Raw genomic sequence first — 25,538 nt, 5'->3', positions numbered from 1 at the left:
CGTCACTTCTCACGGCGGGTACGTCAGCTTCCCCGACACCCAGGTGGCCGTCCTTGGCGGCCCTCGTCTTCCCTGGGAGCGTCACCTGCATCCCACCTCTGGGCCATCCTCCCTGGTCCCCATCACGGGAAGGACCACGTCATCTGGGCGTGGCCTGTGTCCTGGGCTGTGCTCTGCCTCTCATCTGCTTAGTTTGCTGAACCCAGAACGTGAGACCACAGCTGGAGGGATGGCCGGACCCATGGCTGGTTGGCCACCTGTGGTCTCAAACACCAGCTTGGAAATGCACGGACGCTGAGGAATGGGTGTGCTCGGCGGGCCTCTGTCTCCCGTCCTCCCAGCGTCCACCGTGAGGCCCCACAGTCACGCCCGCACACAGGGACTCCAGGCAGCTCTGGGGCGTGGCTAGGGGGCAGAGGTGATCCCCGCAGGGCCCTTCCTCCTGGCTGAGCCCCGGCGTTTGGCTGGTTTGGCACCAGCCTCCCGCAAGCTTGGCCGCAGGGAGGACCCGGGGAGGACAGCACCTCATCTGGTGCCTGCTGCTCTGGGTCCTGACCTGAGGCACTGGCAGGTGTCCTGCTTCTGTTCCCCCAGGAGACAGGGCTGCAGGGTGCGGGCGTGGTCTCCCCTCCTTACCGCTGGTGCTGGAGAACACATGGCTCTCTTCCGGTGTCGTACTCCAGCCTCATCCACCTTCGGGCCTCTGGCTCACAAACAGCAGATGCTCCAATTCTCCCTCCCACGGGAGGCCTGGGCTCCCTCAACAAGGGCCTAACAGCTTTTATCACCGGCACATGTAGGAGCGTAATTACATACACGTCAATAATCAGATTTCCAGCAGATGGCAAATCAATGATGCTATGTGTCTCGTCGGGAGGGAAACGACAGATTGATGTTTCTGACTGTGTTCCCATCGGAGGAGGAAAGGGATATTGCAAGTGTCCTGTCCAGTCATTAGCAGCGGAAAACACTCCCGCATAATAGAAGGAGTGAGCAGCTCTTGGGGCTGTTTGGAGCAGCTGGTCAAACGAACAATCGCCTTTGGGCTTCCCTGGTGGCGCAGTGGTTGAGAGTCCGCCTGCCAATGCAGGGGACACCGGTTCATGCCCCGGTCCGGGAAGATCCCACATGCCGCAGAGCGTCTGGGCCTGTGAGCCATGGCCGCTGAGCCTGTGCGTCCGGAGCCTGTGCTCCGCAACGGGAGAGGCCACGACAGTGAGAGGCCCGCATAACGCAAAAAAAAAAAAAAAAAGAACACTCGCCTTCGAAGAAAACCCACCTTCCTTATTCCCAGGGCCACCTGGTCAGGAAGTGCAGGAACAAGGACACGCCAAGGATTAACTCACATCCTGTAACTAAGGACCTCGCATCCTGTAACTAAGGACCTCGCATCCTGTAACTAAGAGGCTTTTTGTCTGCCCCCCGATGGGATTGCCTGTGTGGACAGAGGCTAGTTTCCTCCGTGGTTCCTGGTGGTTTGCTCTGTGGTTCCTGGTGGTTTTCTCTGTGGTCTGTGGTGGTTTACTCCGTGGTTCCTGGTTGTTTGCTATGTGGTTCCTGATGGTTTGCTCTCTGGTCTGTGGTGGATTACTCCGTGGTCCGTGGTGGTTTGCTCTGTGGTTCCTGGTGGTTTTCTCTGTGGTCTGTGGTGGTTTGCTCTGTGGTTCCTGGTGGTTTTCTCTGTGGTCTGTGGTGGTTTACTCCGTGGTCCGTGGTAGTTTACTCTGTGGTTCCTGGTGGTTTACTCTGTGGTTCCTGGTGGTTTACTCCGTGGTTCCTGGTGGTTTACCCTGTGATTCTTGGTGGTTTACTCTGTGGTTTCTGGTGGTTTACTCTGTAATCCTTGCTGGTTTGCCATGTATTTTCAGCTGGCTCCTCTGTGGTTCCCACTGGTTTATTCCATGGTCAGTGTGGTTTACTCCCTGGTTCTCTCAGCTGCTCATTTCTGGTAAAGAACTGACCACACACATGCCTGGTGGGAGCTGGGGACCCACAGATCTGAGGGATGTTCTCTAGAGGTTTCATTTGTCCCCTGAGGTCAGAAAGAAGTGTGAGTTTGAGAGAAAGAAAGCAATGGAGGTGGGCAAGGGCCCAGGGCCCTTGGATCCCTAGAGCCCTGGCTTGTGAGGAAATTCTCTCTCAAAGCCCGAGGTCTGGGGCTCCTCCAGGGGGAGGGGGCAGGCAGGCTAGCATCCCTGGGCCCTGGGCACCTGCTGAGCAGAGAGCAAGGAACCACCTGGCCCCACCGAAGACGAGCGCCTGCATACACTCGCCTGTGTCCCATCACAGAAGGGGTCGCTTGCTTTATTTAATGTTGGTTTTAAGCAGGCATTTTTAACCTCTAGAAGTTAAAAAAAGAAATTTAAGAGGCTGTTGGCGGGTGGAGGAAAACTGGAAATTTTATTAATTTAAAGTCTGTGGCATGCCCCAACATTCTCTTTGCAGAATCACTTTTTGCATCTATGTGTATTAGTGTGGGTTCTCCAGAGAAACAGAGCCAATAGCATGTGTGCACATAGTAGACACAGGTAGAGATATATTTATAGAAAGAGATGATACAGATATAGATATATAGAGGGAGAGAGCCCAAAATCTGCAGTGCAGTCCGCAGGCTAGAGGTCCCAGGAAGACAGATTTTGCAGTTTGAGTCTGGTCAGTTTGGAGGCAGAATTCCCTCTCCCTCGGGAACCTCCGTCTTTTCCTCTTCAACTGATTGGACGAGGCCTACCCACACCAGAGAGGGTGATCTGCTGGTCTACATGTTCATCACGGCTACCAAACACCCTCAAAATGACATCCAGACAGTTTGAGCAAACATCTGGGCACCGTAGTCCAGCCAAGTTGATGCATAAAATTCACCACCACACTATGTGGAAAATGTGGATGTTCCTGTTTTTTCTGTAAAATATGAAGTGTTGAGTGAACCCAGGGCCCCAGATGAGCTGGGCAGCCTCTTCCTTAGACAGCGTTTGCACGTCCATGCATCCCAGTGTCAGGTGGTCACCAGCCACCCTCCTGAATGTCAAGACCTGAATGTCAATGTGCCCACAGGCGAGAAGGGGGCCCAGTAGGGCTGAATCGGGGCCTCCCTGCGGCCCCCTGGGAATGCATGCTGTTCAGGGAGCGGTTCCCACCAGGAGGGACTGGGTCTGGGGGTTCAGGCCAGGGTGGGATCTGAGGGGTGCCAGTAGCGCTGGGCATGTCCCCGGGCTTCCATCGGCTGAGGAGGCTTTTTCTGTTTGGTTGCAGCCCCCTGGTGGCTTCCCGGCCTCACCTGGCTCCGACCTCTCTCTGTCCGAGGATGTGCAGCCTCCGTCCCAGCCCGGCTCCAGCTGCCGGCCCCCCCCGAATGCTCCCCCCATCTTCGCCCTCACCCACTTCCTCCCCGGGGAGAAGCCTCCCCCCTACGCACCGTGATGCAGAGGGTGGAGACTGAAAACTAGTTTTTGGCTTGTTAGAAAACAGAGCAGCTTCCACAAACCCTGCTTCTGTGGCCAACCTCCTGGAGATGCCCGAGCCCTCCTCCCCTCCCTGGGCACATCCGGGCAAGGAGAGGCCGGACCGTGGCGGGGAGCCCTGGTGGCTGAGGCCACCTCACCCTGTGTGAAGCCACACACCAAGCCGTGCTAAAATGCCTGCCGGAGCCGCCTTGCTCTGGTGGCATCACTTACAAAACAGTTTCATTTTCCTCCTAATTAGTTAGCACTATTATGGTCAAGGGGACTGCGGCAGGTGCCCCCGTGTGAGGACCACTTTCGAGGAAACGCACTGTGTTTGTATTTATATGTGTGTCCCTGGCGAGGGCAGAGTCGCCACCCTCAGCACTGCACTTCTGGTCCCCATGCACTCGAGTGAAAACTTGTCCCAGCTCAAATATAAGTGCTGTTTCCAAGGCCTGCGAGTGGTCTGAGGTCTGCGTGTGCTCTGTTCCAATCGCGTCCCGCAGCTGCGTGTGTCCTGTGTACGGTGTCCAGGCCCCCGACTGTCAGCCTTCGTGGAGAATCCAGGCGAGCCTGGTCTGTTCTGTGGGACACCCTGTGTGAGCCCCTGCCCGCAGAGCAGGTGCCCCTAAGATGCAGCCTCTCTGCTGAGAGACCCCTGGAGGGGGGGGGGGCCTCTGTGGCCCAGCAGCCACGGCCTGGGTGAAGCCATGCCCAGAACAGACCAATGGCTACCGACCAGGGCCCCACATGCACCTGCCCACTGCCAGACATACCTGAGGAAGCAGGTGAGCGTGGCCTTGGAGCCAATCAAATCCTGGTCGAGAGACAGACCAGAGTCGGTCTCAGAGTTACAGAGTTACAGTCGTGGATGTTTGGGGAAAAGAGATGGCAGAGGAGGGACAGGAAGGAGGAGAGGTGAGGGGAAGGGAGAAGGGAGGGAGGACAGAGGGAGGGAGGCAAGTGCAACGTTGAGTCTAAACAAGGCGTGGCCTCCTCTCCCGCTGCCAGCTGGGAACGCAATTCTGTCCAGCAGACAGAATACTCCCAGCCCTCACATCCAGAAACACTTCTCACTACATTCTCTGAGCATGTGGACCGTTTCCTTAGAGAGGAGGACACGCGTGGATGCGTCTGGCCCCTTGGCCTAGGGAAGGCTATTTGTCACAGACGAGGCAGGAAGGACCTGGTCACTGGTCAGAGCATGTAGATTCTTTTGGTCCCTGCAGCGCCCCCCGCCCCCCGCCAATACCGCAACGAGGGGAGTCACAGAATTCTTGGCTTCCCGGCACATGAAAGCGATGTTTACACCATCCTGCAGTCTGTTGCCAGTAGCATATGGCTAAAGAAACAACCCACGATCTTAAGTAAAAACACTTCATTCCTAAAAAATACCAAAACAGTAGGGGCTTCCCTGGTGGCGCAGTGGTTGAGAGTCCTCCTGCCGATGCGGGGGACACGGGTTCGTGCCCCGGTCCGGGAAGATCCCACATGCCGCGGACCGGCTGGGCCCGTGAGCCATGGCCGCTGAGCCTGCGCGTCCGGAGCCTGTGCTCCGCAACGCGAGAGGCCACAACAGTGAGAGGCCCGCGTACCGAAAAAAAAAAAAAAAAAAAAACCCCAAACAGTGACAAGAGTAACAGCAAAGATCACTGGTCACGAATCACCATGCAAATATAATAATAATGAAAGAGTCTGAAATATCATAAGAATTATGAAAATGTGACACAGAGACACGAAGTGAGCATACACTCCTGGGAAAATGTGCTAACAGACTTGTTTCGCACAGGGCTGCCCCAGACCTTAATTTGTAAAAAAAAAAAGCAGTGTTTGTAAAGCGAGATGTGACTGTGTTTTGTTAAACGTGGGCTCGCAAGCCCAGTGTTTTCAGGCTGGCCTGATCCGATGGGCCCAGCGTGGCCCTGGCCTCTGTGGCCTCCGTGGCCAGGACGTGGCCCCACCTCCTGTTGTCCCGGAACTTCAGCTCCAAAAGCCACGAGCACAGCGAGGTCACGCCTCGTTGATTTGGAATTTTAGGTCAAACTCTCAAGGGGCCGATCCTCCCTAATTGTTTGACTTGCTTTGGGCATATGGTAAAAAATAACAAAACTAGCGGAATTTACGAGGAGTAATTCCATTGGCTGCGATGGAGCCCGTGGCCACACTGAGAAGCAGCGTGAAGTTAGTTCTTGAAGCATCCTTTGTCTCCCTTTTAGCCCGATTTTGACCCGATGGGCTTGCTGTCCCTCCACCTGTCCGCCCCGTCACCAGATGCACTAGTCTGGGTCCCAGTTCCTCACGGCTTTGCTCGGTAGCCTCTGCGGCTAAGCCCTCCCTTTCGGGGCTTCGCCATCACAGTGGCAGGCATTTGGGGCCTGGGGGGGTACCTAGTGTGACCACAGGACCAGTGTCCCTGTACCCAAAGCCAGCTCTTGCAGGACGAGTCCCACTCAGCTGTGCGACTCGGGGAGACCATCTTTCACCAAAGAAACCTAGTTTGAATGTCATGTAAAACAATGGTGTATGAAAGGAGAATTCACGCGACTGACTCTGCTCCCTGCCGGGATCGTGCGGAGAACAGGGAAGATGGTTCTTATTTCTGAGGCTCGTTAGACCCAGATGGGTCTTGTTTTGCATAAGGAGGACCCTCTACAGCCCACTCGAGACCTCAGCTCTGCTAGGGGCCCAGCAGGCATCCCCGCGGCCTGGGTGTCAGGCAGGGGCAGGAAGGGGCCCCCCGGGCGGCAGCTGGAGCCGGGTAACAGGACGAGCTCCTGCACACTCCCCCTAAACACAGGCGGTCCTCTTCACAAAGGCAAAGAGGCAAACTCATTACTTTACAAAAGTTATGTGTATCAATGTAGGGACTTTCCATAAAATCTAAGAACTTAAGAGTCACTGAGATGTTTACTTATGCTGAGAATTATGTTAGGATTTTAGCGCACACATCACAAACCAGCAGGGACCAGAGTGGGGTGAGACCAGATCCTGGCCTCCCCGCTTCCAGCCTGCCTGCCGGTGCGGCAAAGCCTGGGCCTGGCTTCAGGCTCATCCGGGTGAAATCCACCAAGAGCTCCCCATGTGGGCGCTTGACGCCAAACCTGCCGTCCCAGCCTCGTCACCTCATCATCTGTTCATTTCGCTGCATCCGATAAGGTCCTGCCAGTCCCGTTTCTCTCTCACGGCGTCTGTTGGGAGATGCGAGCTCACTGGCACAGATTTTGTCAACGCTTACTGGGGACACCTGCGCGGACCCTACAGGCACTTAGGGTTCCACGTGTGAGGCGCCCAGCCCGGCCTGGTCGGGGCCAGCGCCTGCCCATCTGGCCGCCCTTCCCTGCGTGCCCACCCCGAATGCGTCAAAAGATGCCACAAGCCAAGCCGCGCAGCGTTAGACGGACAAGCGTCCCTTCCAGCTGGGGAAACCTCAGCCTAGTCTGATGGGTTCTAGGAGGGATTTTTCCTTCTCCGGGTGACTTTCCAGTGGATCCTTGGTTTTATGTTCTTGGTGTTTTCGGTTCAGTAGGCAAAGACACATGACATTGAAATGCCCGCAGCCGTGTTGCTTGGGAACGACCTCTGGCAGCAGGGCCGTGGTTCTGACCGTGGGCTTTGCCCTCTGCCCGCAGCCAGGTCAGCCCCCCTATCGCAGCATGGAAACACCTTCACTTGTTTTATTCTTTCCACCTCTGTTGCTCCTCGAAATGTCGGTCAAGGTGGAGATACTGTCTGATCACAGGAGCCTCTGCGGCCCCTGGGCTAGAGCCTCTGCGGGGAGGACGTGCCCTCCCCCGTGTCCGTGCTGGCTCCGCTGCTGCTCCGTGGGGCTTCGGCGTCCTGCCCTTCAGGGGGCATTTAACCCAGTGCAAACCGTACCAGGCAAAAGCAGGAGAGGAGAAAGGAACTGGGGCTGGGACTTGAACGGGGCGTAGGGGCTGAGCCCCAGAGCTGCTCGTGTGGGCACTCGGCTCTGAGCTACCAGCGGGAGGGGGCTCCACGCTTGACCAGAACCCCTGCCTCCACAAGGCTGGACCGTGCTCAGGAACAAGGAGGAAATCCTCTTTCCTCCACGTCTCTGGCGCCCCCTACGGTTTCTGCACTCAGATGCGAGCCCCGGGACGGGGGCGTCCTGGAGACAGAAGCCCCTCGTCCAGCAAAGGCTCGAGGTGCCCGGCCTCCGCTTTCCTCACGTGACGGCAGGGCTCGAGGCTGCTGCCCGCTCGGTCCAAGGAGGGGAAACCAGACGCGGCCAGCAGGCGTGAAGGGCTGACTGCACGCCCAACCCGCACCCCGGCCCACTGACCCGCCTGGGGTCCCGCACATCCCTCTTCTGCCCAGAGTTTAAGAACCGTAGCGTCCAACCGAGCCAGGGGTCTGTGGTCCGAGACGTCGATCCCCTCGGTGGCTCCGGACCCACGAGCGCCCGGGCGGGGAGGGACCTTGGCTCCGGGCTGCAGGGAGTGAAGCCGCAGTCCCTGGTCCCGGCAGGCCCGTGGCTGCCTTTGGAGCCAGCGGCAGGGAAGCCGGTCGCGGGCCTGGACGCGGGATGACCTTCGACCTCCGAGCACAGCCCAGGGTGGGGTCTGCCGGGCCTAAGGGTTTCCCCGGACCGTCCACACCCGCGTGGCCCAACCCAGACTGTCTGCCCTGCCAGGTCGTTTCATCTCGCTGAGAGCCGGGAGTTGATAAAAAATGTCAGACTCCAAGGCCAACAATTTTGCTCTTGCGTACAAAAACGTCTTTCTCCCTCAGCCCAGCCACAAAGAATGTGAACAATTCAATTCCCAGACTGGTGGGGGCTTCCAGGCACCCCCAGCCCCAGTCCCCAGGACCCCCATGGCCGGCTGGCCTGTGTGCGCTGGGCGCCGTTCCCTGGGGACCCCTCTCTGTCATGCCCTCCCCACAGCAGAGCCCGGCCAGGCGCCTGCGTCTGACGTGTGTGAGACCCGGCCCTGCCGCTCTGACGGGCACCACCACGGGGTGGGGCTTGGTGGGGCCTCTCCCCTGGCCCCTCCCTCTGCTGAGCGCCCCGCCTCTTCCTCAATCACAGACGGAGGCTGGTGCTCCGGACCTGGCTGGAGGCTGGTTGGGCGGAGGGGGTGAGGGAGGCTGCTGATGGGAACAGGGCTCCCTGCTGCCGTGGTGGAATGTTCTGGAACGGACAGTGGTGATGTCGCACGGCCCTGTGAAGGTGCTGAAACCCGCTGGACTGCACACTGTTAGAGGGTGAACGTTATGGTATGTTAGTGGATCTCATTGGAAAAGCACTCAGGGCAGGGCCGGGCGATAGTGCGTGCTTGGTTAACAAGAATGACCTTCAGTAACAGTCTGGTCTGGTCCGAGCAGCCTGCGGCCGCCTGCACTGCCCCCCTCCACCCCGCACTCCTGGCTTCTCAGTCCTTCTGCAGCCCGATTCCGCCACCTCTGGGTGTAGGGAGAGAACACAAAGCTGGTGGGAGCACAGGTGCCCCCTGGATGAAGGGGACGTGCCCAGCCGAGCGTCGTCCAGCCCAGACGACAGGAGCAGGGGCAGGCCTCGCGCTGTCAGCGGCTCTTGGGTGGCACCATTACATGCCTACTTCTGTTTCCCATTTGCTAAAACTTTTTAGTTATGAAATTTAATACACCTGCAGAAAGCCTGCTGGAGACCAAGGTGTAACGTGGTGACTATTTGCAAAGCGAGGCAGTCACCTGGCCCCGGGGCTGGCCTTCCCTCCGCCCGGGGCCCACTCTCCCACTGTTCTGTCCTCTGTAGGGACAGGTGCCCAGCCTCTGCTGAGCTTCCTGCTTGTGAGATGCACGTGTGGGGTTCTGTCGCTGAGCCCAGGACCCGTGACTGCCCCTTTGGCTGTGGGCGGGCCTCGGCTGATCTCGGGGTCCCTGTGTGTATGCGGGGCCCCTGGCTTGGATTTGGGGCACATGGCAGACTTTGACTTTGGAGGACGACGCCCGGCCAGCATCCGTGGGGTTGGCCCAGCACAGTCTCAGCTGCGGACCTGGCGTCCTGTTGCTCCAACCCGCCAAGATCTGGTCCTGCACGATCCGAGAACCTTTCACAGCTGTGGGTGCGGGCGATACTCCTTGTAAGTTTCTTCTCGTGGTGTCTGTGACCCCATTTCCTCCTTATTAATGAAGCGGGGCCCTTTGGACAGACAAATTGACCGCTGGTGTTTCCTGTTTAGTGCAGCGCCCGCCTGGTCTTCTGCCCGTTCTTCTGTTGGGTCTTTACTTTCTCTCACTGATTTGCAGGAAGAACTCGTTCTCCCTTCTGGGTTAACCCACGTTAGCGGGTTCATGTGGTTCCCAGTATCTTCTGTTCTGAGCTGGTCTCGTCACCCTTTTTATGGTACCTTGGTGAACAGATGTTCTTGATGTATCTACTGATGGATATGCTTGTTTATTTTTAATAGACTTTATTTTTTATAGCAGGTTTAGATTCACAGCAAAATGGAGAGGAAGGGACACAGAGTTCCCACAGGCCCCCTGTCCCACGCAGGTGCAGCCTCCCCCACCATCACCATCCCCCACCCGAGGGGCCGTCCGTTACCATCTGTGAACCTACACTGACAGGTCCCTGTCACCCAGAGTCCATCGTCTATATTCGGGGTCACTCAGTGTTGTGCATTGTGTGGATTTGGACAAATGTTTAACGTCCTGTGTCCACCATTACTGTCTCATATGGATCACTTTCACTGCCCTAAAAACCCCCCATGCTCCACACTCTCATGCCTCCTCCCCTAACCCTTGTTAACCGCTGGTCTTTTTATTGTACTATCTCCATAGTTTTGTCTTTTCCAGAGTGTCACATAGCTGGAATCATACACTATGTAGCCTTTTCAGATTGGCTTATTTCGCTGAGCAAATATGCATTTAAGTTTCTTCTATGTCTTTTCATGACTGGATAGCTCATTCTTTTTATCACTGACTAATGGTCCGTCGTCTGAGTGTAACACAGTTTGTTTATCCATTCACCTACTGAAGGGCATCTTAGTTGCTTCCAAGTTTTGGTAATTATGAATAAAGTTGCTATAAACATTTGTGTGTACATTTTTATGTGGACATTAGTTTTCAGTGCCTTTGGGGAAGTACCCTGGAGCACGATTGCTGGATCACGTGGCGAGCGTATGTTTAGTTTTGTAAGGAACTGTCTCCCATGGTGGCTACACCATCCTGCGTTCCCACCAGCAGTGCTGAGAGCTCCTGCCGTCCCACGTCCTCACCAGCACTTGGTGTTGTCTGTGTTCAGGATTCTGGCTGTTCTAATAGGTGTGCCGTGGCATCTTACTATTGTTTTAATTTGCGTTCGCCCTGATGACATATGACATATGAGCACGTTTTCATGTGCTTATCTGCTATCTGTGTATCTTTGGCGAGGTGTCTGTTAAGGTCTTTGATCCATTTTTTAATTAGCTTGTTTATTTTCTTACAGTTGAGTTTTAAGGGTTCTTTGTATATTTGGGGTAACAGTGCTTCATCAGATACGTCTTCTGCAAATTTCTTCTTCATCTGTGGCTCGTTTTTTCATCCCCTTGATGGTGTCTTTGTGGAGCAGAAAGTTTTCATTTTAATGAAGCCCAACTTATCCATTATTTCTTTCATGGATTTTGCCTTTGGTGTTGTATCTAAAAGGTTATCCCAAATCCAAGGCCATCTAGATTTTCTCCTGTGCCATCTTCTAGGAGTTTTATAGTTTTGTGTTTTACTTTAGATCTGTGATCCATTTTGAGTTGACTTTGTGAAGGGTGTGAGGTCTGTATCTAGACTCGTTTATTTGCACGTGGAGTCCAGGTGTTCCAGCCTTATTTGCTCCATTGTGTTACCTTTGATCCTTTGTTGAAGATCAGGTGACTCTGTTTTTGTGGGTCTGTTTCTGGGCTCTCTGTTCTGTTCATTTATCTCTTTGATTATTCTTTTGGCAACACCAGGCTGTACTGACCGCTGGAGCTTCATAGCAAGACTTGAAGTCGGGTAGGTTCCTCCAACTTTGTTTTCTTGAAGTTCTTAATTTTAATGCAGCCCAATTTTAAAATATTTTTCTTTATCATGAGAGCATTTTGTTTTATTTTCTATTTTAAAGCAATATTTCTTTACCCTAGTTCATGAAAATACTCTTCCATCACAGGGGTCAGCAAAGTTTCTCTGTGAAGGAACAGATAGTACATGGTTCAGGTTTTGAGGGTCTGTAGCTGTGAAGCTACCACTCAGCCCTGCCATTGTAGCAGGAGAGAAGCTGTAGAGAATCATAAGTTAACGGGTGTGACCGTGTGTCAATAAAGTTTTATAAACAAGAACAGGGGTGCATCACCTTAGGCCCACAGCCTACAGTTTTATGTTATCTTCTAAATGCTTTATAGATTACCTTTAGATTTAAATACATACTCTACATAGAGTTAATTTTTTGTGTCATATGAGCTGGGGTCAAATTTCCTATTTCTTTAATGCAGAGATTTCAACAGGGATGATTTGCTCCAGGGGACGTGTGGCAGTGTCTGAAGATGTTTTGACTGTCTCAAGTGTGTGTGTCTATGTGTGTGTATTTGGGGGAGTACTGGCAGCGAGGACGGAGGTTGCAGGCATGCCAACACCCTAAGGGCACAGAACGGCCCTTCACACAAAAAGCCGTTATCAATCAATCGATAGTATCTGAAAAACAAACAAAAGAATGAAATACAAACAAATATTACAGCTCTTCTATTTAAAACAAAAAAATCAGAACTCTGAGATCAATGCAGACCACAAGTGTCAGCAGCATAATCCACCTGAGTTCCTCCTTCCTGGCGCACAGTCAGACCCACCCCGGCTCCATCTCCATGGCGCACAGTCAGACCCGTCCCGGCTCCACCTTCCTGGCGCACAGTCAGACCCGTCCCGGCTCCATCTCCATGGCGCACAGTCAGACCCGTCCCGGCTCCATCTCCATGGCGCACAGTCAGACCCGTCCCGGCTCCATCTCCATGGCGCACAGTCAGACCCGTCCCGGCTCCATCTCCATGGCGCACAGTCAGACCCGTCCCGGCTCTATCTCCATGGCGCAGAGTCAGACCCACCCCGGCTCCATCTCCATGGCGCATAGTCAGAAGACATGCAACTCTCTGTCTGCCCCAGCCTCGTGTGCAGTCTGGCCTGGACTGGGTAGCAGCAAGGACGCCAATCTGGCCAGTACAGCTGGGGAATGTCTTGCAGATTTTGGCTCTTCACTGGCCATAAACTTTTTCTTGGCAGTAGTTAGAATAACCCCTGGCGCCCAGTGGAAGTCTATGGAAACCACAGTAGGAAACAGATGTGGCCCTCGCTCTCCCCAGAGAGAAGATGAACCCAAGGTGGTCAGAAAGCCCCTGAGCGCTGGCCTCGGCTCCATGTGTCTGTGAGGCCAGAGTTTCCAGTCCCAGAGCTCAGCATGTGTCTTGTCTGCTCTCTGGCCATCCTGGCCTTTGTGAGCGGGTGGGGGCTGGCCTGGGGAGCATTCCGTAAGAACATTCCAGAGCCGCCTCCGGAGTGGACAAAACCCAGAGAGGATGGCGGGAATGCTGTGGTGACTGGGCTGAGAGCAGGCCCCAGGGTGGCTTTGGGCTCCTGAGGCCACGTGGGGCCAGAGGGTGGGCAGCAGGGGGTGTCCTGGGGTCGTGGGCGGGACTGCGTGCCCCCCATTTCTCAGAGTGGTGCTCAGCGGCTCTGGGAGACCATGGGCGGCAGGTGAGACCCCTGCTCCCTGAGATGATGGCACCCATGCCTGGTCCTCCTGGTCAACATCAGAGTCCCCAGGAACTGGGCTCTCAAGCCCCCAACGGACAGTGTGAGGCACGTCCTATGGCTCCAGGCCGCAGCCTGACCAGTTCAGCCCGCCAGGCCAGCCCCCCACCCGGAGCTGGCACAGGGGCCTGGGCTGGGGTCCACTTAGGCTGTGAGCCAGACCACACGTCCGCTCCGGTCACGGATGCTCTGGGAAGAGGCTGGCTGGAGGCGGACTTTTCACGAGGACCAGGGCTCGCCGAGTCCCCTGACTGACCTCCCTGCCGGCCCTTCTGTGCAAATCACTTGAAGAGCTCTCGGGCTAGTTTCCTGAAGTCCTGAGTCAGTGAGGTTCAGGGACGCCTGGAGGAGCGCAGCGTGCCCACGGCTGGCCTGGCAGAGGAGAACTCTCACCCACAGCCCAGTGAGGTTCAGGGACGCCTGGAGGAGCGCAGCGTGCCCACGGCTGGCCTGGCAGAGGAGGGGCCCAGACACACACATGCATGCTTGTGCACACAGCCACACACACACACACACACACACACACAGACACACGGCTTGAGGCAGGCCAGGGAGCAGACAAGTGGGTTCAGGCTGGCAGGAGGACACGGGTGGCCCTGGGAGGGGCTGACCCCGGCTGCACGTGCCAGCCCTACTGGGCCCTGGGGCCCGAGCGCCTCTGCCTCTGGGGTCCTGGCCGTCACCTTGCACCTTCGGGCCTCAGTCTGGTCGTCTTAGGTGAGCTTGGCCCACGGGTCCCGCCTGATGGGCATCTGTGGTTGCTAACCCCTCCCCCGTGTCATGGAGACCCCGTCCCTTCCAGGGCACGCCAGCTGCCGCTGCCCACGGTCCCCGGGGTCACTCCACTTGCCAGTCCCGCCAGCCAGGGGCCCCTACTGCCCTCCTGGAGGCCAAACCCTCTCCTCCAGGATCGAGAGGGAGCTTCTCCTCCTGAGGTCCCACGGCCACTCTGCGTCCCACAGGCTCCGCACGTGGCTGGGCTGGGGTCTTCGGCCCCCACCCTTCCTTCTGCCCCTGCTTGTCTCTGGGTCAGGTTGTGACTGTAAACTCACGTTCAGCAGCGGGGTGGGGGGGAGGCGAAGCCGCTTTGAGGGATTAAAGCCATGAAGCTGAAATGGGGCCATGGGACCCCGGGCTGCCTGCCTGAGAACACACTTCAGGGTTTGGTATTTAAAAAAATAGAATCTCAGTCTTGGGGTGGAGGAAGCCCCACCGGATGCCGGAAACTCCCCTGGGACCCTCTACTGCGACAGCGCCCACAGCCCCGGACGTGTCCGCAGCAGCTGCAAACGCCGGGCTTGCTCTCCCCCGTGACCTAGGCTGGCATCGTGGTGTCGTTACTGCCCCCCATGCTCCTACAGCCAGAGCGAAAGGCCCGTGCGCTCGACCCCCGGCAGACCCGGCTCGCTCTACAACGAGCAGGTGCCTTCCGGCACCGCGCACGGCCTCCCGAAACGAGAAGGTGGGAGAACCGAGGCTGCGGGTTTGCACGGGGAGCCGGCGGCGCTGACCTGTGGCGCCTGCCCGTGGCCGCGCAGGCAGGTGACTGGCACTGCTGCCTCCCAGAAAGCGGCTCATCCCCGTCTTGGGGACGCCGGGCGGCAGGCAGAAGGGATGCCGCCTGGAGTTAAAGCCGATGGGCCTGGCGGACCGCTCTCGGCCTCGGACCCCACGATGGCTGTGCCGCTGAGTGCCAAGGGGCAGAAAGCGCCGACACAGAGCTAGGAAGGTTCCGTAAACGTTTTATTTTTCCATAGTTTTAGGTCAGAGAGAAGCATCTGGTAATAAAAATAACAGAATTCTCTTCCCGGGTCCGCTCGGGCGGTGCTGAGGTGAGTCCGCTATTTACACATATGTTACACACGGGCAGGGAGGCCGTGAGGGGAGCTGGCGGACGAGGGATCAGTGTCTCGGGCAGGGGTGCGGGGCCTCCCGCCGTCCTTCCTGGTCTGGGAAGAAAGCTAAGGCGCACGTGGCTGTGCGGGTGTCCGGCGGCAGCAGAAGCCTAGGCGGCCGGCTCAGCTGGGGGGCAGGAGTGGGCCGTGATGTCGCTGTGCTTGTAGATGGCCTCGTCCAGGTCCAGAACCTTCCGGTTGACCTCCAGCGTCATGCAGCCGCGATAGAAGGCTGTGACCGGGGCCGAGGTCGCTGGCACATCTGGGCCGCGGGAGAAGAACAAACACGTCTCAGGGGGCGAGATGCCTGGCGTCTGGGGCCCGGGCTCCCCGCTCTGCGTCTCCAGCCGCCTCGAGGGCACGGTTTCCCATCCCTGCGGAACCCCTCCATCTGGCTCGGGCACACAGGCTTGACGCCGCACCCCGGCCCCCAGGAGCGCACACAGATAGTCAGATCAATTAAATATTATCTTCTCGGCCCGAGTGAGTCACGCCCAGGGCTTCCAGGCTTTCTCTCATCCTCTTCAAAGCTCTGCTTATTAAAACTAAATGCACTCTGAGTCTGCCGGCCAAGACAGAGATGCCGCCGTCTGCAGCAAGTGGACACCCACCCTGAGGGGTGGGAGCGGACGGGGGCTTACGTGAGGCCCTGGCCTCGTCCTCCTGCCACCACTTCGCCCCGATTCCTGGCTCCACCTGACCAGACCTGAGCCCCGGATGCAGGAGGGGCCAGGGTCACTCTGCCTGCTGCCATGGCAACTGGACACCAGGCCTCAGGGGCGGGGCTGGCTGGGGCGCTGGGGCACCCGGCCCCCAGCGTGGCCCAGTGGGCTGAACCCTCCTCACTAGCCTTGGCCGGAGCCACTGTCTGATGCCCATGGTTGGTGGAGGGGCTCCTGGATGGTGCGGGAGCTGGGGAGGGGAAGCTTCAGGCTGCCACTTGTCCCTGCAAGCGTGTTCTCAGCCTGAACGCCACACACAACGGCAGGCCGGGGCCGACACCCAGCGAGGCACCCGATGCAGCCACGGGCCGGCTGCTTCCCTCTTCCTTTTAGTGCAGAGCAGCCCAGTTCTGCTTGGGGCGAGCAAGTTGGGGCACCCTACCTGGCAGCCCCCCGACGAAGGTGAGCACGGAGCCCTGCAGGTGCCTCCCGAGGACGGCCAGCCTCTCCTGCAGCCCTGCTGGGCTCACTTCACTCTGGCCCTTGGTGCCGTCCACCACCAGCGTGGCCTCGTCCTTGTTCACAGAAACAGTCACAACGTGCTCCTGGCCGTCACAGACCTTGATCTCCATCAGGACCAGGGTGACGCTCTCAACGGCCAGGACGACCAGCTGCGGGGAGAAGCACGCCTGAGCAGGGGCAGGGCAGGTGGGGTGGCGGCCAAGTGCCCGCGGGCCCTGTTGTCCAGGCAGAACACGCCTCTGACAACACAGGGCAGAGGCGCTGTGATGACCGATGGCCCTCCCCTCCCTCCCTCTCCCTGCCCGGGGAGGTGGTCTCAGCTGGGTGGGCCTCGGGGCCGTTTGTCCCAAGTACCGGGACGGGGAAAAGCCGCCCTGGGCAGGGCGCAGATCCGCGCCCATCAGCTTGCAGACCCGCTAAGAGGGGAGCTGGGTGGCCCCCGTGGGCGGGCTGACTTGGTGAACACACCCCTCTTAGGACAGAGGTGAGAAAATAAACCTATTTCCGCCACCTCTTAGCTGTTCTCTGAGAAAACAGTAAGTCCAGTCAGCACGGTGTTGGCGTGGTGTCGGGAGAGTCGGGAGAGGGGGGCTGCGTGGAGGTGACGGGCAGCGTGTCCGGGGCGTGTGCCCAGAGCTCCGCCTGCGTCCCCAGGGGGCCGCATGACAAGGGCCTGGGGCACGTTTGCACATCTTTTTCAAAAGGAAGATCTGATCTGTGAGCAAAATCCTTTGGCTTACATACGAGCAATTAATTCAAACTGCTGCCCCACTGAGCAGGTGGGAAAGCCTCCCCACCGCGCAACTGGCTTTCGGGAGCCCAACATTGTCCCCGAGCCACGCGTGGCTGCTCAGACCCTGGAGAGAGGCGGGGAGGGTGGGCTGGCACCTCGAGGGGCACAGTGTGGGCCACGGCCCGGCTGGGCACTGGGCGCTGGGGCGGCACTTCGTCCTCAGGGGTCGGGGGTGGGGTGGGGCAGTGAGTGGTACCTGCTTTTTGAGCTTCTTGGTGGAGTGGTAGTCGACCAGGGCCACGGAGAGGGCCACGGCCTGGTCATCGCCCACCAGCGCAAGCAGCATCCCCGTGTCGGCGGCGGGGCGGATCCGAGCCACGGCCTCTACTTCCCAGGTGGTCTCGGTCCCGACATCCGGCGATGTCCGAGCTGCGATGAAGGCGGCACATCACAGGGCGATCCAGACCGGAGAGGCGGGGAGAGAGACGCGGCGAGCTCAGCTCCCCCGCGGCCCCGGGCAGGAGAGGATGCCGGGCGGCGGAGGAGGTGGGAAGCCGGTAACAGCCTCCCAGAACCCGCGGTTCGCGCCAGCAGCGGGGAAGTGACGGGGGCCGGGCTCTGGACTCAGGTCTGGGCCGCAGTCCAGAGGCCCCAGGCCGCCTGAGGACGGCCACGCCGCCCGCTCCCCCGAGCGCCCCTTCGCGTGACCACCGGGCCACCTAGTCCCGCTGAGACCTCAGACGCGCCACTCGGGCCGTGCTCAGCCCCCAGGCGCCCCCGACGCCTTCCCCGCAGGTCAGTTGAACGGGGCGGGCGTCTCAGCCTTCGACCCTCTGCACCTCACCTGCGGCCTCGTGCAGCCCCGCAAGCTGAAGGACTTTGAAAAGTTAAAGGCGCGAAGAAAATGGGAGCTTCCACAAGCCCGACTCAACAGCACATACGGTCTTACATCCTGAGCTGCACTTTTCTACCGTCACAATCGACGCCTCCGCGGGTGAGGTTTCGTTCGGGTGTGTTAGACGGGCCGCCGTAGGTACCGCGTGTGGATTATAAACCACACGGTGCGTGTCATGTATACGACGCACCTGAATGAGTATACGTGGTGCACGCCTCTTGCACAAACTGCTCCAAGGCACTTGTGGTGGCAGGGCTGCACTCTGGTTCTCGGAGGGCGAACGCCACCTCACGTTTCCTCCCCACGCGTGATCACCTGCTGCTGAAGAGGCCAGACAGCCTCCGCCCTCTTGGCTTTTAAGTGTTTCTACCTCCTGAGAATGTCAGGCAGGGGCTGCTTCGGCAGAAGGATGCTGAGGCCACGTCTGCGAACATTTGGGCTCGGACCTCGCCGTGGGCCGGTCTCTCCCCCCCGTGGACTGTGTGCCCCTCAAATCGCGTGTGCGTCCCCATCCCAGAGGGGCCTGTTATGGCCAGTTCCCATAATTGTTCATCGAATCGAATGCACAGACCCGGCCTTCTCCTCTGCGGCCGAGCTCCCCCTGCACCCCTGCGGCGGGGGAGTGTGTTCCCTGCTGAGTCCCCGGACAGACGAGGCCCGCGGCCTGGTTGCCAGAAGCGTGCTCAAGGCACCAACGCCTCGGCCGCCCTGGGGAAGTTTTCTCGGGTGAACAGTGGGGTCGACCCCGTGCCCCTCACCGAGGGCTTCTCAGGCTTTGAGACCCAGTGAGTCCAGACCCACTGGGACCTGCTGCTGAGGACAGGATCTGTCATTTCCTAATGCGTCCTTTCTGTGTTGTAACGTGAGAGCGTTGACGGTATAGTTCAAGACATAATAAAAATGCATAGAGTTCTGACTACCATTTGGCCTTTGTTGTCACAGAATTTGAAGGTCAAAACCATGCAGCAAGAGCGGCGAGCAGCCCACAGCAGGCACGGTGACGGGCACGGGGACGGCACCGCAGCCAGTGGAGACTGCGCCTGCGGTGTCTGCGTTACCACAGTGTTAGTGAGAAAGGAATTAAACATTTATGCTCTGTGATGTGATAGTAAACATCACAGGATGCTCTAGGTTTGCACGTACAAAAACAAAGACTGAAAGAGTGACGTGTTTTGTATGAGGTGGTGCGATTAGGGGTCAATGGTTCTTTTCTAAAAACCCTTCAGTGACGTGGTGGTGCTTTTGACAATTAAAGACAGAAAAGGGGACAGTGACACAAGGTCTTGAGAGGATGGCCCGACTTGCTAAGGAGGAGGGAGCAGGCCCCACGTCCTCCGAGCTGGACAGACCCTCCTTGAACTTGCAGGCCACCAGGGCAGTGAGGTCTGAAGGAGGCAGCAGGCCACCTGCCCTCCTGGGCTGACAAGCAGGGCCGGGGTGGGGTAGGGGGGTCACGTGTGCACCTTCAACCATGAAAGGCTCAGAGTCTAAGAACAGAGAGGGACTGGGGGTACCCCGGGGACTCTCTTAGGGTGAGAGTGTGGAGGGGGGAGCAGAGCCGGGAGCGGGGGCCTTGGCAGCAATGCCAGGAGCCTGGCAGGAGGAGTGGGCTGTGGAGAAGGGGAGGGGGGCGACCCTGGAGCCTCCCTGGACCAGGTGTCCACCTGGGGCTGCCGGGCATCCCAGGCTCTAGACGCCTTCCCGACCCTCGGAAAGAGGCACACGGTTCTGTGCGAGGTGTCCCTGGGCCGGGACCCAGGGCTCTCCCAACATCCTCAACTTGGAAGTCACTAAGGCCCGTGAGCCCAGGCGTGGTGACACCTCAGGGCTCCAGCTGGTGCCCCCTGGGAAACAGAGGCTAACTTCAACCCTGTCAGAGGGGAAGTCGGGGAAATCCTGGGTCCAGACTCAAATGGAACCGCTACCGTCCCCGCCCCCCGCACCGTCCGGGTTGACATCCCCAGAGCAGGGGTGGCAATGGTACCGCCGGGATTTGGAACGTTCACTCGTTTCACATAAAGCTGACATCTAAGTGCTCACTTCTCAGCACAGGAGGATAATTTGTCTTTACTGTAAAAGTTGTCACTGATGGATAATAAAAGGGAAGAGATAGTTGTGGTTTGTTCCAGGAATGAAGGGCCCTGCTTCACAGAAGCCGGAGGGACTCCGGGCCGACCCTGTGTCCCCTGCGGCAGCATGCTGGTCCCCGGCTGCCCACCCCGCCCGCTACGAGGCCTGCTCCTGTCTCCCCGGGTGTGAAGGAGAAGCTCCTTTGCTGCCTCCATAGCGGCTGTTAAAGCCTCGGCTTCTTGGGGCCTCTCTTCTCGTCCTTCTGAAGCTTGAGCTCAGGGACTCCTTGAGCTGTTGCCCCCTCCCCACGGCCACGGCGCTGTGACTGCAGTGCTGGGCGTTCCCGAGGGGCTCCGTCTACATCTACGTGGACGAGCCTGAGCTGTCTCATCTCAGAACCTTCTGGGAAGCTCCCCTTAGAGCCCTGCATCCGCCTGCCCGTCTCGGCCACCAAGCACCGACACCCTCCTCCGTCCCTTTTTATCCCAGCCCTGCGCCCTGGGAGTGGGCCTGTGCCCCGCCCGTAGCCCGGGGGCCGTGAGGCCGTCCCTCCTGCTGTCTTCCCCGGTAGGAAACTGTCTCCTGCTTCTCTGGTTTTTAGTGCATTTCGGCGTATTTTGGCTGCAAGGACAAGCACAGCCATCCCGATGCAGGAGCCAGGACTCACCATAATCCAGGCTGTAGGAGGCAAACCCTCTCCCAGGGAAGAAGGAGCCTCTCTCGGTCAAGGAGAAGCACTGCATGTTCACGTTCGCCTTGACCGTCTCCTGGACGGTGGTGTCCTCACCGTCCAGCCAGTGCCAACTCCTCAGGCAGCCGTCCAGACGGGGGTTCATCTGGAAAAACAGAGACCCCCGGTGGCTTCCTGGTGCCGCCCGCTCCCACGGCGCCCTCCTGGCGCAGGCACGTGGAAATCCACCACTAACGTGGATGAATCCTGCGGGGGGAGGTGTTTCCACTACAGGCTCCGCGCTCACGGAGGGATTCGCTACCCGACTCCAGGTACACGGCACACGCAGCAGCACACGTGGCACATCCGCGCCCCACCCGTCCTCCTCTGCCTGCACCCGGTCCCCACTCGTCTAACAGACACAGGGCGCTGACCACCGCCTGGAAGGACGAGGGCGAGGGGCCCCTTCCACAGCAGCTGTGCCTGCGCTCCTGCCAGGCGCCCAAAGCACCTGGGGTGTGTAGGGCGGGGCTGGGGACCCGCAGCTGTGCACTTGCCACGTGGCTCTGCGCACATCAGGTCGCCCCAGCCTTTGTCTGTAAAACGAGGGGGCGTGAGGCACACGGATGGGACTCTGGGGTGTGGGCCGGCCCTCTGGAGGGCTGCCGCCACCGCCCCCTACCCGGAACCTCAGCGTGTTGGACTCATGCCTCGTGTTCAGTGTGGAAATCAGACCCGGAACACCAGGGATTCTGGCCGTGGACATCAGCACACCGGGGGAGTGGGGTGATGAGACGGGACAGGACTTTGGGAAATGACCAACGCCAACCTCCCATCAGGTCTTGTTTCCCCTATGGGAATCCCAGCAGGGTTAACAACCCGAATGTTCTTGGGAACTGTCCAGAAAAGTTGAGTGTTCTTTTTGTTAAAGGATAATTTCATTGTGATTTATCTCCTCTGCAAAATAGACATTTTTATCATCAATTTAGACGAAAACGCAAATGAGTTTCGTAGCGAGATGGTGAGGTGCACGAGGTAGCTGCACTGCGGCTTGTTAAGGTCTAGGGACGCCTGCCTCCCTTCCGGTCCTCTGCCAGGGCCCTCAGGGTTAACCCTGTGCTCAGCCACCTGGGCTCCGACCTCAGGGGCTAAGGACAGTACTTACAGGCTGGACGAGGTCTTTCTCCTTGAAGGGAACGCCTCCCACGGTCAGGTTCAGATGGTATAGTCCTCTGTCCAGCTGGAACAGGTCACCGGCCACGGCGATCTTCATGACAGCATCCTTGTTCACCTTGATCACCAGGTTCCGTTCGAGCTCCTCAACAGAGATCTGAAGAGCACAAGTGCTGTGAGGGTGGATGTGCACCTTCTGAAGGGGCGCCGGGCCTTGGGGGCCAAGAGACCCCCAGCCTCGGGGGGGCCACGCTCATCACCTGTACTGCTTCCCTGGCATCTATGGTGTGGCTCCGACCCTGCCGGTTTTGGTTTCCCTCCCAGCGCTGCTCCCTCCCCCTGGCCGCCCCTCCTCCTGCAGGTGAGCCCACCTGGAACCCCTTCCCCATCTCTGGACCCTAAACTAAGCCTCAGTCAGGGAGCTGCCTTCTGGGGGCCTGAGGTCACTGCCCGCTTGGGTCAGCCCTGACACCTCTGGTCCCTAGCTTCTCCTACCCCTCACTGAGCACTTTGAATACTAGAGGACATATGTTACTTCGGGATCTCCAGCAATAGTGCCTGGCACAATTGAATGCTGACTGAACATACGAATTCTTTCTAAAACTTGCCACCTTCCCTGCTTTCCTGGTAGGAAAATTAAAAAATCTGTCACTCTATACATGATGCATCTTCCTAATGACCCAGAAGCCCCTCAATCTCCTTTCTGGCTCAGGTGGAGAAACATTTAGGTACTGGGTCTGAATTCGGTCAGGAGACAGCAGTGTGCACATGTGGGGAGCCTCAGGGGCAGGGAGAGTGGGCAGAGGTCGTTGTGGAACTGGCCCTGCACCTCGAGGACCAGTTTGTGCCTTGGGTGGGCTGGCAGCCACGTGCGTCCACTGGTCTTGCCTCCTCTAGCCCCTTCCCCTCAGGCAGTGTCCCAGCCCCGCTCGGGACCCTCCTGCCCTCAACCGCGGGGCAGCGGGTTCCCACGTGTGGAGCTCCCTCAACCCCGAGACGGCTTCCCTCTAGGTCGACTGTTTTATCTGTAACTTTGCAGAAGGCATCCCTCCTGCTGCTTTGGAGATGCTCGTGCTTTAAGAGTCCAGGAAAGGAGGAGCTAGACGCCACCGACAGGACGGAAATATTAGCAAACGTCTACATTGTTTTTATTCGCAGAGACCAGGGCAAATTTTTCCATTTAATCTTTACTTCTAGAGGAAAAAAGAATGCTTTTCCCATCTCTCTTTCAAGCACTTACTTCTAAAAGCCCAGTTCCAACTAAGGGGCCTCCAAGTTTGGGGAGGGAGCCTGCGTGTCACAGGCTGCTTTGCTCCAGGCATCACGATGGAGGACAGAGCGGCAGCTCCAGAGCGACCGGCTGCAGTTCAGGCTCTGGGCGGTCAGGGCACCTCCATCAGGAGGCTGGAGGTCAGCACGAACGGAGCAGGCCAGGGGGCCAGAGCCTGGGACGGCGTCACGAGTCACGTCTGACCCTGCCCCACACCGAGAGCCGGGCCCAGGAGCCCCGGGCCGGCCCAGGCAGCGCAGAGGGGGCCACGCTCACCGTCTGCCACGAGCCGTGGTTGATGATGGGTCCGCTGCTGGTGACACGGCCCACGCCCTGGTAGCGGAGCTGCAGCTCCAGTCGGCCGGCCCGCAGGCCCAGGACGATCCAGGTGCTGTCCCGATGGCCTCCGGCGAAGAACAGGACGCCCTCAGGATCGAAGGTCCTGAAGTCGAACTCAGCCACCAGTCTGAGCGCGGGCAGAAACGAGTGGGTTACACGCGGGTCGTGGCGCGTGACCCCTCCCGGTGGGGCTCGCCTGGCCTCGGGAAGAGCCCAGGTGAGCGGGCCGAATGCCGCCCGCACCCCAACGCCAGCAGCGAGTCCCCAGGGAGGCGTGTGCGGCTGTGCTGGACTGTGGGCTCCCCGGCCGGGACGCCAGCACAGGGCTGACTTTGACCCCTGCCGCCAGGCCCAGGTGCTCGGGCCGTCCTCTCACCTCGTGGGCTGCAGCCGTTTGAAGCGCAGTCTGATCACGGGCGTCCCGCTGAACATGCGGCCCAGGTACAGCGACTTCACACTCTTGGCCACGTTGAAGGGCACGCAGGGCAGGATGTCCTGTCGGGAGCGGGAAGCTGGTCTCAGATGGGAGCCCTCGGCCAGGCTCCCACTGGAACCCCCAGCGACCCTGCTGCCCCCAGCCCAGCCCACCATGGGGGCTCCCAGGGGAGGCTGGTCTCCGATGTTTTCAGAGGCCCCCGGCTCCCTGCTGGCTCTCCAGCACCCTCCTTCCCTGTGCATTTCCCTTCTGCTTTCATATTTTAATTATGGAATATTTCAAACGTACGGAGAATAATAAAAACAACTATAAAATGTTGTAAAACAAGCAAAAAATGGAGACCTTGAAGTTGTTTCTAGAATGTTCCCTGCTCTACAATGCGGCTTCTCCACTACCTGGAGGACCGCACGGTGGGAGCCCCGGGGGGGTCACAGGGCAGCCAGGGCAGGCCTGCCCTCACGGTCAGGGAGCGCTTGCTGCCCGTGCGTCGCACAGCCCGGGCAGGGGCTGCGGTCACGCGTGTATGAGTGAGTCACCCTGGGGAGGAGCTGAGGTGGCCACAACCAAACATCGGACGGCACGGCCACGCCTCCCACCCCGCCTCTCCCCACGGGGCCCGAGGACGCGCTCCCAGCCAACCCCACGCGGGGCCACAGTGCAGCCGGGAGGCCGGGCCGGGCGCTACCTCGCAGGTGTTCATGTCCGGGGACAGCTTGAGGCCCCCGCGCCCGTCGCAGTGGCAGGTGTAGCTCCCAGGGGAGTTGACGCAGGCCTGCTCGCAGCGCCCCTCCGCACACTCGTCCACATCTGCCAGCCACAAGGAAGTGCCTGAGCCCGCTGATGCCACCACGCACCCTGCTGCCCCATCACACCGCCACGGACGTGAGTCCCCAGCCCGAGACCCGGGAGCTCCAGGCCCGTGGCTCCCGCCCAGCTGGCCGGCTCCTTCCTGGGGACGCGGGACGGAGGCCGTCAGCATGGGGCACAGGGACAGCCTGGTGGGCGGGCAGGGCCAGGACTACCCCATCCCCTCCCTGGTGGAGGGGGCAGCCGCTGGCCCCAGGCAGGAAGGCGGTGGGAGGGGGCATGGCTCTCGGCGCCCCCGGACTCGGCTGGGCTAGGCTGCACCGAGGGCAGGAGAGAAGCCCGTTGCCCAGAAGCACAGGGGCCCCGCCTGGTCGGTCTCCCTGTGTCTCTGGGGAAGAGGCCCAGGTGCACAAGAGGCACGTGCCAGGTCGCACGTGTGCAGGTACGCAGAACCCACACGAGTGCTCAAGCACGCTGTGCTCCCGGGAGAGCAGTGCCCTGCGCACGCGTGTGTGTGCGTGTCCCGTGTGGTGTCGGGGCGGGCACCTCGGCAGGACTTCTCCTGGGAGCTGAACGCGTAGCCCTCGTCGCAGAGGCAGGAGTAGGAGCCCGGCAGGTTCTGGCACTGAGCCTCCCCACAGGCGCCTGCGTCCGCACATTCATCCAAGTCTGCAGGAAAAACCAGCTGTGTTTCAGGTCCACCAGGCCTGCTGGCAGCCGGCCCGAAATGAGATGCCGCCAGCCAGGCTGGGAGCCGCCGCTGAGAGGCATCCAGCTCTGCAGAGTGGAGCACAGCCTGGCCTGGCGGTGTCACCACTGCACCCTGGGCCACCCAGCCCTCCTCCCCTCCCTCCCCCATTCCCCTCCCCTCCCTCC

The 25,538-nt window shown here is 59.0% G+C and overlaps 2 protein-coding genes across 3 annotated transcripts in view; one reads left to right on the top strand and one right to left on the bottom strand.

Moving 5' to 3' along the window:
- TMEM255B (transmembrane protein 255B) overlaps positions 1-3,852 on the top strand; it is a 32,453-nt gene extending 28,601 nt beyond the window's left edge. For both annotated transcript variants that reach the window (XM_024752674.1, XM_024752673.1), the window contains one exon: positions 3,250-3,852. In XM_024752674.1, the coding sequence (XP_024608442.1) occupies positions 3,250-3,417 (168 nt within the window). In that variant the 3' untranslated portion in view covers positions 3,418-3,852. The remainder of the gene's footprint in view (positions 1-3,249) is intronic.
- An 11,073-nt stretch (positions 3,853-14,925) lies between these two features.
- GAS6 (growth arrest specific 6) overlaps positions 14,926-25,538 on the bottom strand; it is a 31,817-nt gene continuing 21,204 nt past the window's right edge. Inside the window, exons 6-14 of the mRNA XM_024752680.1 lie at positions 25,209-25,331; positions 24,541-24,662; positions 23,796-23,914; positions 23,357-23,546; positions 21,803-21,967; positions 20,635-20,803; positions 17,259-17,431; positions 16,190-16,418; positions 14,926-15,347 (exon numbers count right to left, since the gene is read on the bottom strand). Of these exons, the coding sequence (XP_024608448.1) occupies positions 15,196-15,347; positions 16,190-16,418; positions 17,259-17,431; positions 20,635-20,803; positions 21,803-21,967; positions 23,357-23,546; positions 23,796-23,914; positions 24,541-24,662; positions 25,209-25,331 (1,442 nt within the window). The 3' untranslated portion in view covers positions 14,926-15,195. The remainder of the gene's footprint in view (positions 15,348-16,189; positions 16,419-17,258; positions 17,432-20,634; positions 20,804-21,802; positions 21,968-23,356; positions 23,547-23,795; positions 23,915-24,540; positions 24,663-25,208; positions 25,332-25,538) is intronic.

The sequence above is a fragment of the Neophocaena asiaeorientalis genome, unplaced genomic scaffold, assembly GCF_003031525.2.
Source record: "Neophocaena asiaeorientalis asiaeorientalis breed wild unplaced genomic scaffold, Neophocaena_asiaeorientalis_V1.1 scaffold825, whole genome shotgun sequence".
NCBI classification, from domain to species: Eukaryota; Metazoa; Chordata; class Mammalia; order Artiodactyla; family Phocoenidae; genus Neophocaena; species Neophocaena asiaeorientalis.
Note: the sequence above shows the minus strand (reverse complement) of the source record. Positions and strands in the feature narration are given on the sequence as shown.